At 47.6% G+C, this 12,044-nt stretch overlaps 1 protein-coding gene across 1 annotated transcript in view; it reads right to left on the reverse strand.

Moving 5' to 3' along the window:
• Nucleotides 1-12,044, reverse strand: part of fbn1 (fibrillin 1) — a 48,312-nt gene that overhangs the window by 5,760 nt on the left and 30,508 nt on the right. The window contains exons 36-60 of the mRNA XM_040167956.2: nt 11,907-12,029; nt 11,639-11,761; nt 11,337-11,504; nt 10,645-10,713; nt 10,370-10,495; nt 9,340-9,462; nt 9,086-9,244; nt 8,923-8,994; nt 8,700-8,825; nt 8,479-8,601; nt 7,318-7,443; nt 7,090-7,206; nt 6,864-6,989; nt 6,651-6,770; nt 5,957-6,082; nt 4,176-4,328; nt 3,550-3,612; nt 3,331-3,450; nt 3,091-3,210; nt 2,883-3,005; nt 2,079-2,210; nt 1,630-1,755; nt 786-992; nt 485-610; nt 115-237 (exon numbers count right to left, since the gene is read on the reverse strand). Of these exons, the coding sequence (XP_040023890.1) occupies nt 115-237; nt 485-610; nt 786-992; nt 1,630-1,755; nt 2,079-2,210; nt 2,883-3,005; nt 3,091-3,210; nt 3,331-3,450; nt 3,550-3,612; nt 4,176-4,328; nt 5,957-6,082; nt 6,651-6,770; nt 6,864-6,989; nt 7,090-7,206; nt 7,318-7,443; nt 8,479-8,601; nt 8,700-8,825; nt 8,923-8,994; nt 9,086-9,244; nt 9,340-9,462; nt 10,370-10,495; nt 10,645-10,713; nt 11,337-11,504; nt 11,639-11,761; nt 11,907-12,029 (3,120 nt within the window). The remainder of the gene's footprint in view (nt 1-114; nt 238-484; nt 611-785; nt 993-1,629; nt 1,756-2,078; nt 2,211-2,882; nt 3,006-3,090; nt 3,211-3,330; nt 3,451-3,549; nt 3,613-4,175; nt 4,329-5,956; nt 6,083-6,650; nt 6,771-6,863; nt 6,990-7,089; nt 7,207-7,317; nt 7,444-8,478; nt 8,602-8,699; nt 8,826-8,922; nt 8,995-9,085; nt 9,245-9,339; nt 9,463-10,369; nt 10,496-10,644; nt 10,714-11,336; nt 11,505-11,638; nt 11,762-11,906; nt 12,030-12,044) is intronic.

Genomic DNA, 12,044 nt, shown 5'->3' on the forward strand with positions numbered 1-12,044 from the left:
GCCCTCATTGCATGCACACGTCACTAAATTCGATCTGAGTCGCACTGGGCCCAACGTGGGCTCCTCTCCACTATGCAGATGTCCTGTGTGTGTGCGTGTGTGTGTGTGTGTCACCTCGGCAGCTCTTTCCATCTTCCTGTAGGATGTATCCGCGGGGGCAGGAACAGAGGTAGCCTCCCTCTGTGTTCTTACAGATAAAGTTGCAAGGCTTCGGTGCCTGTATGCACTCATCCACATCTAGACAGAAAGGGAAGGAGTAATGGTGAGACGGCGAGGGAGAGAAAGGAAAGGAGAGTTTGATCCCGCGGCCAGAAATTCCAGCGGTGGAGATGATGAGACGGACAGAGCCGGGCTGCATTTTTCTGAAGAGTGTGTGTGGGCGGTCTGCCCACGTGGTCTCAGCTCTTTACTAGACAGCAGGACTGAGAACGGGAGGGAGAGAGCCCATGCAGTGTTGAGTGCTGGAGGTGAACGTAAGCCTCACCCACACACTGGGTGCTGCTGATGTCAGTGCTGTAGCCGGGCTTGCAGTTGCAGGTGTAGGAGCCCAAAGTGTTGAGACACTGGCCGTTTTTGCACAAGTTGCCCATCACGCGACACTCATCAATATCTGGACGGAAACAAGAAATGTTTGCTCCGGATATAATAAAATAATAAATAATAAAATATTCAAAGTGAAAATCAATGTTTTGAATAAATTGAGTTTTGGGCTAATTTAAAGAAATGTGTACAACACGTCTTTTTTGATTTTTATTTAAACTAAAGTCTCTTCAGCAGTAATATACCTCTGCCATCAGTGGTGAACCCCGGTCCCAGGGGACACATCTTCTTGTACTGAGTAGTCCCGGGCAGAGGACACAGCTCACAGTTGGTTCCCCAGCCTCGGCCTCCATCACAGCAGCACTCTGACTTGGTCACCAAGTTCCTGTTACTAGAAGTCATCTGACACAGAGTGGTCAGAACCTCCGTGAAACAGAAGCCCTCGCGGTTATCTGGACCGGGAGGAGGAGGGGATGGAGGGAGGGTGGGTGGGTAGATAAACGAACATAAGAGCAAGACAATCAGTCAGTCAAACAAAGAAATGGGCCGGAGGGAAGCAGACCAAACCACCCAGACAGGAGCTGGTCCGAGAGAGCCAGACGTAAAATAGATAAGCCACACGGCGCTATCGCCGCTGTCTGTGAGGAGTAAGATATCGATAGATAAGCCAGAGCACCACAGAGAACCTGGTGGTTTTCTCACCGCGCTCGGCACATCTATCCAGGAGTGTATATTTAGATAGGAGGGAGGCTTTGAAAGGATTTCCTCTCTCAGATCTTGACAGTAACAGGCATGTTTTTTACAAGGCCGTGAAATGGCTCAATTAACTTTGCGATTTATTTGTACTTCACCTCGTTAGCCAGGATGCAATACCATTAAATATATATTAAAAGCTGACAATGGCAGAGTCAAACTCATATATGTATTAATTCTTGTGAAAGATTGAGTGATATATCTTTTTTATATTCATAAAACCCATCGCTGTGACTGTAACTTTGTCAGCGGACTCTGAATTCAGATGAGGGTTGAGCCCAGTGAACACAGCACAACACACTAGCAAGCTGTGTAAATGGTGAACAACGTACATACCGATACATTCGGTCTGCGTGGGGTTGGCGACGAATCCTTGGTCACATCTGCAGCGGAAGCTTCCCACCGTGTTCTCACAACGGCCATTCTTACATACAGCCGGTTTGGCTAAACACTCATTCAGATCTAACACAGAGAAACACATGAACACATTTAAGTCAAATGAAGATAAAGTAGTAGTTCAACCAGGAAGTCCACAGATCCACACACTTTTTACACACAAACAGGGACAAAGCCGATAATAAAAATCCATCATCTAAAACCTTGATATCAGTCATTTAAACATTTAAACTGTGAAATACAGAATACACAAATATGTCTGTATATTGTTCCAAAAAAGTGCATGAGTGAGAAGAGATTTATATCACTCAAAGTAAAGCCGAGATCGAAGTCCATCAACCAGAATGATGGTTCATGCCTTCTTTGGTCGGAGACTCTGATAATCTTACCCATGCAACCGTCTCCGCCGGGCTGCCGTGTGTAACCAGGGGAACAGATGCACATATAGGTGCCGATCAGGTTTTTGCAGGTCATGCCTCTGCTGGCGCAGTCATCTATACCGTCCTCACACTCATTCTGATCTGGAAAACAGACACATTTCTCAGAGTTAAGACAATGCAGGAGTTAGAAAATTTGTGTGCATGCACGTGTATTCATGCACAAGACACAGGAACAAATTCTTTCTACAGGTCGTCTCCCCTTAATCAGACATACTGCACCTCCATTTGCACTTTCCCTTAATTTCACTGTTGTTGTATACATGTTTGTTATGTTCCTATATGTACAGTATATAGCTGATTCTGATTCTGATGCGAAGCACACAAGTGGTGTAACGCGACAATCATAGAAACCGCAGCACTTAGGAGTTAAATGTGACCACCCGATGCACCACGGAGCTCTGCAGCGCTGACAGGCGTGCAGAGGGGAGGGCCGGTGGTCTGTTTGAATCTCCAATGTAAACAGTGACGCTACAGACACTGACAAGTTCCTCCTGTCTCAGCGCTTCCCTCCAAATACAATCGTTGCTATGGCGCCCGAGCTATCTGAGAGAGTGGAGGTGTAAACAGTGACTCGGTTTTAAGTTTGTTCCGAGACAGAGGACTCTCCAGCCGGAGATAGTGTGTTACGTGACTTTATGGACGGGGCCACCATGTCTCTATGAGGTACTTTGTTTATTTTCTACCAACACTTTCCAGTAAATGGACCATGACTAACGAAGCAGGCAGCACGAGTGAGTCATTTTGCTGTAGTACCTTTACACATCCTCTTGTCCTCGCGCAGCACGTAGCCGGTGGGACACTTGCACTCGTACGAGCCCACCACGTTAACGCATCGGAAGGCGCACAGTAAAGGATTCTGGGAGCACTCATTGATGTCTGGACGAGGAATAGAAGGTGGAAGTTGTTGCACGGTGCTAAAAAGACATGATGAAAGAGAGAGCGCGGGCGTGTGTTCACGTACCTTCACAGGTCATCATTGGCCCAGGCTCAAAGCCGTCCTCGCACGCGCACTCAAAGCCACCAATGACGTTGTTGCATGTGCCGTTTCCGCAGGGATTGCCAGCGGCACACTCATTAGTGTCTGCAAGGAAGTTACAAACAGCACTTTAGTGAACATCTAAAAGGCGAGCGAATCAACGAGAGTTCAACAGAGACAGAGAGAAGAGGAAGACGAGGATGGGAAGACATCAAGTGAACTGGCCTTCGCACTGGACTTTGCTGGTGTCCAGATGGTATCCCATGGGACATTCACAGCGGAAGGAGCCGTCTATGTTGATGCACTGGCCGTTGATGCAAGGGTCATTGAGGCATTCGTCAATGTCTGCGATTAAAAAAAACATCAACACCAGATGAATTACGTTCCACAGCTTTAACATGTAGATGTAGGACGGTGAAGGTCCAGTGGTAATGACGCACATACCTTTTGGGCGGTCGTCTGGCCCCTGTTGATACCCCTCATTGGGACAAAGGAGTGGATAACCGTCTAGAACCACGAGATGGGAAAAGTCATGAATAATCGCAGAATTCCCATGTGTTTCCCTACATGCGTGTCAACATGGTCATGGTTGTCTTTTCAATGCAATTTTTGTCATCTGATTGGACCTGGGCTTGCGTGGTAGGCCACAGCTAGCGTAACCTAGCGTAGCCAGAGGTATGGTCATCGTCTTTCGCCCACAGAGTTCCTCTCGTGAGTGAGAGGAAGGAGCAGGAGACCCGGGGCTGGATCACAAGTGAGTGTTAAGTAACTGCTGATGAAATACAAACATTTCCTGATTTTGCTGAATTAAACCACAGGGATCTTTGTGAGGAGAGGAAAAGTGTCACCAAATCAGTGGGCCTGTGTTAGCATCTTTCCTACTGCAGTGCACAGAGGAAGAAACAGCAAAGATAAAGTGGGACCTTTATAGAATTGATGGAAAATGAAATGCCATTTTGCATAAAATCCATCTGATCACCAAACTGTGGACACAGCGCATCTGTTGACAAAAGTCGCGCTGACAAGAGAAACGTTAACCCGCGCCATTGTACATATGAGGGAATACGTACCCTCTCCCTTGGTGGGGCAGATTTCACAGGGATCTCCCCACCCTTGACCTGGCATCCCAGTACAGCAGCATTCTTCCTTAGACGTGAGCTGAGGCTTTGGAGCCAGGCAGCGGCCGTTTTCGAACTTGGTATAGCAGGAGTTCACACGGATATCTGGGGGTTGATACACAGACGACAAAAATAGGGAAAAATTAGAAGGGGAGAGACTGAAAGAGGAGCGAATTGTGAGTTCAGTGTTACGCTCACCTGTGGGTGTTGTAAATTGACCCGAACTACAGCTTTTCTTTTAAAGTATTTATATTTAAAAACCACATTTTCACATTTTTTGGTGAAGTATTTGCACCGAGGAGGGCGCATGGCTAATTATCCTGAATGATCTGTATGCCAATATTTCTCCCTGCTTCTGAGGGCTCTTGTTCCTCCTGGACCAGGCGAGCACTTACTTGTAATAAGAAGCATGTGTTCGTGCTCTCCTGCTAGCGCCGGCCTTCACTGAACTCAAAACACAAAAAAAAGCTCTCCGACCACTGTAGATCACATACACATGCACACACACCTGGCTCAGAGGCAAGGATCTCTCACACACACACACACACACACACACACACACACACACAAAAACACCTGGTACTTTGAGGAGAATGTCAAAGAGAGTCATGTTACTTTCCTCCATGAAACTGATTTGTCAGCCTTTCCGCAAAAAGGGATTTATGGTGCTGTGTGCACAGATGAAAGTGTGTGTGAGCACATGTACATGTGCATCTGCACGCGGATATGTCATTCTTATTTTGTAGGTTGGACGGTGAAATATGGTACAAATGATAAAAGGTTCCGGTCTGATAAAATGTCAAAGCTATGCCCTTTTTTCAAAATAAAGGTAGAAAAAAACTTTTTAAAATTCTTTTTAACACCTCTTATCCAGCAGTAGTGACCAGAATCTGATGGCGGTGTTGGGTGGTGACAGATTTTATGTCTTGTTTCCAGACTCTCCGCAGCAATGCTACTAACAAATGTGTAAAAAGAAAAAAATATGCGACTCAAGGTGAGAACCGTAGACGTAAAACGAGCACCGGTTCAGCCAAACTGCATCTGAATACATACAAGTACACGAATATTGATATTCTCTCCCTTCATTACTAATCATTTTACCAATAATTCACAAGTTTGTCCCTGTATGTTTTCAAGAGCCCCACAAAAGGATTTCCATCATCGTCCTGATTGTCTTCATGTCTATAACCCTTTTCAATAAAACCAAAGCTTTTCTCAGCGGGACGGGCTTTGTCCTCGATGACTTTTTCTGCCCATGTTGCTCGCCCTCCACCCTTCTCCTCCCGTTTATCCCCGCCCAACTCCCAGCGGAACACTTATAACACTGGAGAGAAAAGTGAAATACAAACTGCCTCGCTGAACTGATGATGTCATCACTTTAGTGTTTGGAGGGGGAACTCCCTAACAGAGGACTCGGCGCGCCCCCACCCAAGCCGAAAACATACGATGTACACAAAGACCCACAGACACACGCATTCTGGTGAGGAAATGGAAAAGTGATCTGTTCAGAGCCACCCTTGGCCCCGCTGAAGAGGCCGCAGCAGCAGCAGAACCAGCTGGAACGCAGGAAAAGTCTAACGCCACTGCCTGCTGCTTTGTCTCCAGCAGCACTCAGAGACCGACTATACAGACACATAATATTTACACTTTGCACGTTAAACTTGATGCAAGGGAGAATCTCACAGCCTGGTTTACCATCTTTCTCTCACACGCACACACACACACACAATTACCTAAACATCTGCGTCCGGAGGCAGAGACCTGGAAGCCTTCGGGGCACAAGCAGGTGAAGCTTCCCTCAGTGTTGGAGCAGGTTCCGAATGTGCAGATCTCGGGCGCCTGGGAGCACTCGTCAATGTCTGACATACAAACACACACACAAAGAACGGCACCGGCGTCATCAAACTCACAGATCAAAAGCCGAAGTTTCATCCGAACAAGTGCTACATTCACTGGAAACATGAATATGAAATATGGTCATAGCTGCGCCACAACGGTTGTGGAAAAGCGTCTTTTAGCCTCCGTGTCACATCCTCGCTCATCTCAACGAGCAGCTGCTGCTGTTACTGATGCTGAGAATTCAGTGCTGTTCCTCCCTGCTTGCAGGAAGGGAGCACATGTGTTGAAATGTCTGCCGAATATCTCTGCATCAGCCGCACTGTATAAACAACCCAAGGGTTCTGGCTTGGGCCCACTCCCACGTGTGAAAGGGAGAAGGGGGCATTCTGCAGCCGCGAGGCGACTGAAGAGAGTCAGTTTGTTCCTGTTCGCCTCTCCAGAGCCGTGATCTGTGCACGTGTGAGTGTGTGAGCCGTGTGCAGAAGTGCATGAGGTGAGATTCACCCCTGCAGATATTTTATTACTTAATTGTTTTATTTTCCGTATCTGGCTTATACATGACGGAGGAAGCACTCAAGGCCCCTGTACCTTCACAGGTTTCCTCGTGGAGGTAGTATCCAGGTGGGCAGATACACCTGTAAGAGCCGTCCAGATTCAGACACGTCCCCGCGCCACACGTGCCCGGATTCACTGCACATTCGTTGATATCTGGAAGAAGAAAAAAAAAAATATATATATAGCAATAAAGTGTCAAAACATTCCTGTTGCATTCAGGTAAACGTTCAAAATGAACCTGCTTACCTGTACACGTTCTGCCGTCCAAAGTGAGCTCGTAGCCGTCGTTGCACACGCAGAGGAAGCTGCCCACGGCGTTGACGCACTGGCCGTTTCGACACATGCCCCTCTGCGTCGAACACTCGTCGACATCTGACCGACACAACAGCGTTTTTTTCAACCTGAACACCGCGAATCTCGAAATGTTGGTGACGTTTGTTCCCTTCCCACAAACTGGTGCGCGCGTACGTACCTATGCAGTCGCCGTTGTGCGAGTTCTGAAAGCCGGGGTAGCAGAGGCAGTTGTAGGAGCCCACCGTGTTCTTGCAGGTCCCGTTGCCACAGGGCTGCCTCTCGCACTCGTCCACGTCTGAAACCACAGAGAGAGCGTTGGTCACCCGGCTGGAGGCCTCAGACGACCCGCTTTTCCCGCCCGAGGGGGCGAGGTGGGTTGTCAGGACGGGGCGCCGACGCGGCTTACCGACACACATCGACTGGTCCCGCGTGGTTTTGAAGCCGTTGGGGCAGATGCAGCGGTAGCCCCCCACAAAGTCGATGCACTGACCCGGGTTGCACACACCAGGATTCTCGAGGCATTCGTTGCGGTCTGAAAGAGGAGCAGAACAACTGTCACCCTGTGTGGGACTCCTCTCTGCAATATAGTGAAATATAGCACCAAACCTGTTCAATTATAACTGATTTAGTTATTTGAGCAAATTGCGGTTGTTTTTTATTTAATGAAGATCCACTTTGGATATTATTATCTTTTTCATCATACAAACAATCCAATCTCTAGGCAGCCATTACTCTTTGGGTCAATTTTTAAACATGAACATAAATCACTTAAAATTTAGATTTATATACAGTAAATTTACAATAAACAGGTATCTTGTCAAGCTTCATTTACTCAAAGCTGGTGTGTTGCACCAAGCTCTTTACGCTGTAAAGAGTCCTGATAAGCAAAGCCAACATTTGAAAATAATTCATTTCAAATATGTATAAAAATTAAAGTAACAATTTCAATATTAGTTCCAAGCCACAAACAATCACTAACATGGTCATTTAGGGTGATTTAATTCAAGTCACAAATGTAAATATATATCACGCTTATTTTTTTCTTAAAATCCCTAAAAATCCCTGTATTATTACTCCCTGTCTTTAATTCGCACTTCAGCTTCTCTCTTACTCCCTATGTTTTGTTTCTAGGACTTAGGCATGAAAAGCAGGAAACAAAACAGGATGTTGATTTAACATTTGCTTATCGGTGAGGACTGACAGTGACATGTTTCAGATATACAGCAGCAAACGTCCAAAAGCTTTACACACATGCTCCACATCCTCTTTCCTTCAATAACAAGCCCACCCTGCAGAACTCCACCTCAGCCCGACCGCCAACGTGCCGCCTCTTTATCTTTGACGACTGAACGTGAAGGTCAAAGAGTTTCACATGACTGAGTTTGATACGAGGGTTTTGAGGAGGCGAGCATCCATAGCGTCATCCTCCTGGAAGACAGCGGCATTCTAGTCTCCTCTCTAATCCTGCTCCGTGTTTTCTGTATCACCTCTGAGCTGTCGGGTCACCATGTACTGTACGAGCTGAGTGCTCCTCATGGCTCCTTGTCGATCATCACCGCGGCCTTACCGAGACACTGTCCCGTGGGGCTGGAGCGATATCCTGGTTTACACTCGCAGCGGTAGCTTCCCGGCAGGTTGAGGCAGGCGGCGTTCTGCTGGCACACCGGTCCGTTCTGACACTCGTCAATATCTACCAACGAGAGGGACGGACGGGGTTTGGAGACGGAGATCTGGGGACGCGTTCACAGCGATGGTGTCTGTATTTTACATTTCGGTGCTTTACTGTACCTTCGCAAATCAACAGCTTGTCGTTGTACACAAAGCCGATGGGGCACTCGCACCTGAAGCTGCCGACCATGTTGATGCACACTCCGTTCTCACACACTCCCGGGATCTCCCTGCACTCATCAATGTCTAGCACAAAGGACGGAGGCAAGAGGGAAACATTAGAACAGGACTGACTCTTCTTCTTCTTCGTCGTTGTCGTGAAAAACCCCTTTTGAAATCTTACCCACGATCCGTCCCGTGATGATGTCGATGCCAAATCCCCATTTGTCACTGCCGCATAGGATCGGAAACTCATCTGCGAGAAGGTGAGACAAAACGTTTGACACGAGCTCACCTTTTTTTATTTTTTTGTTACCTTCTAGACATGTGTGCTGATGTGACCTCACCGGTCCCGGTCAGAGGGCACCGGTCACAGGGTTTATTCCATGCACGGCCCATGTTGTAGGAGCAACAGCAAGCCTTTTTGGTTATGTTGAAGGTCAGCTCTCCATCGCACGTCCCGTTGTCAGAGTAGAAGTTCCTGTAGCAGAAGCTCTTCCTCATGTCTGCGTGCAGTCGCAAGAAAAAGGTCACCGAATGTTATCGTATCAACCATTTTGACGAATGAGAAACCTCCCGAGCGAGCGGCGTGGAGACGCACCCATGCAGTTGTTTCCGCCGTTGACCTGCATGTAGTCCGCGGGGCAGATACACGTGTAGTTTCCAATGGTGTTGTAGCACTGGCCCGGGCCACAGATCCCCTTCTGTTCACACTCGTTGACATCTGTGCACAAAAAGGGATATTTTTTATTTTTCTTAGAGTTGAAAACCCATTCTGTGACTTAAAGGAAGGTAGAATGAGTGCAATAAAAAAAAGAACTACCATTCTGCTAAACATTCTGATCATATTCCTTGTGTTTTTCGGTGAGTGTACGACAACTCTCCCATTTCATCATCGTCTTTAGTGAACACTGTAAATCCAGAACAACCACTAACACAACAACAGCAGGACAGGAGTTGGGACAACATCTTCAATACTACTTCATTGCTTTCATCGCTCTATACTTCTCTATCCACATACTGCCAGATTGTCAGTCCTGGACCTTACATAGCAGACACACACACTTTTGTTCTCCAGGCCAACAAACACACGCTAATTAAAATGCCGCCAGCCACATGTCATTGTCTATCCCGTACCCCCCCCCCCCTCCTCTTTGTTCCTGTTCCTCTCCCTTCCAAACACTTTTGTCACCCCCCCCCCCCCTCCCACCTCAGCCTCTCCCTCCTTCTGTCATCTCTGGCCCCTCTTCAGGGAACTCGGTGTACTTCCCCGAGGAGAGGGCTGACCACATCTGAGCCCGGCTCCTCTGGACTCAGTTAGGCGATCAGCTGTCTCATCATCCCGGGTTGAGCTTTGCAGGGTTAGCAACGGACCGGTAACTCTCACAGAGGCGTGTTAAGCTGCGGCGAGGTTTATGCGACTAAAAGGGTCCACAAGGCCCCTCGTCTATTTGCTCGTCTCTTTGCTCTCTACGCCTTTTCCCCTCTTCCCCTGTGTCCTCGCTGCATGAAGGCCTTTGCGGGTGGACTCAATTTCCACCCAACTGAAAAGTTCCAGGACAAGACTAAGGCGGCCGATAGTGTGGAAAATACATTTTGTGTGTGTGTGTGTGTGTGTGTGTGTGTGATACCTTCACAGATTCTGGTTTCGGCGTTGAGGGCGTAGCCTCTTGGACATTCACACTGGAAACTGCCAAAGGTGTTGATGCACTGTCCTCCCTGGCACAAGCCCGGCAGCTCCCGGCACTCATTGATGTCTGCCAGAGAAAGGAAATATCATCTGTGTGTCTGTGTGTGTGTGTGTGTGTGTGTGTGTGTGTGTGTGTGTGTGTGTGTGTTATCCGTGTATCTAAGTGAGCACACGAGCAAACTGACGCAAACAAACGCATGCATGTTGCTGTCTGACCTTCCAAGATGACAGTGATGGGGTTCGGACTGAAGCCTTCTCCTCCAGGACACAGCGTCTTGTACTCCGCTGTAACACAGCACCACAACGCATGAACCAGCGACAACGACGCGGCACGCAAAGCCACGATTTGGCCAGCTCGGATCTCAGGAGTGTTCTTGTCAGCGAGTATTTCCTCGAGCTAAGAGGATGAGTCAATTCCCAGCAATGCTCCCAGCATCTGTTGGCAATTTCGAATAAGTTGCACAACGATGTCTCATCTTTACCAGCAACCACAATTACAGCAGATACAAACTGTGAAGGACAGTACAAAACAACTAATAAAATGATTTGACAGGATTGCTGTTGAAAGGCAGATAGTGACATTGAAAAATCGATTGTTTGGCCAATTCCGCCCAACCATTCAGTAGTCAAAAGTCTGCCCACAGCTTTACTTATTAAGGGAAGGAAAGAGAGCAGTTATTGTGAAAATAAAGACACAATTGTTCATTTTAATTATGTACCCATGTATCATGTGTGGTTGAGCTGGATTGGTGGAAATGACTTCATAAATGCTGCTGCACCGTTAACAAAAGATGCATGTTATCGTTGATTCCCTCAGTGACAGTAATAACAACATTAAAATCAAACTCGCAAATCTCGCAAATTGAACTGAAACATCAAATTGAATAAATCACTGTGCGTTGACTCACTTGAGTTTGTGAAGGGACACGCTTCACAGGGATTCCCCCAGCCTGCGCCGTGGGAACAGCAGCACGACGCTTTGGAAACACCGACTCCAATCTCCCTGGAGCATTCCAAGCTCTCCGACGCGTCTCCTCGGGCACGGACATCTAGGTAGCAGCTCCCGGAGCGAGTGTCTGTACACACACACACACACACACACACACACACACACACACACAACGGCATTGAGGCACACAGGTGTGTGTCTTGTCGTGGTTTCGAAAATGAGTTCAGTGATTAGTCGACTACATGAGTTGTTGAGTCTCACCTACACAGCCCACCCGAGTGGGGTTGAGTTCGAAGTCTGGAGGGCAGTTGCAGTGGTAGCTTCCAGGGATGTTGACGCATATTCCATTAATACAGATTGTCGGGTCTGCACACTCGTTAATGTCTGAGGGAGAAGGACAAAGCAACGGTTCTTTATCTCCACAAATATATGTTCACAACACCCATTCGAGAGGAGCGGTGCCTTTCCCTCTGAATTTGCCGTTGCTCCCTTTCTTTTATATTCATAAAAACTAGTCGACTAGTCCTACCTGTGCAGTTGCCTCCACTCCTGTCCAGTTCATAACCAACGTTACAATCACATCTGAAAAGTCCAGGGATGTTCTGGCAACGTCCGTGGACACAGATGTCAGCAAAGGTGCATTCGTCTATGTCTGTAAAAGAGAGAG

This window comes from Gasterosteus aculeatus, chromosome 12, assembly GCF_964276395.1.
Source record: "Gasterosteus aculeatus chromosome 12, fGasAcu3.hap1.1, whole genome shotgun sequence".
NCBI classification, from domain to species: domain Eukaryota; kingdom Metazoa; phylum Chordata; class Actinopteri; order Perciformes; family Gasterosteidae; genus Gasterosteus; species Gasterosteus aculeatus.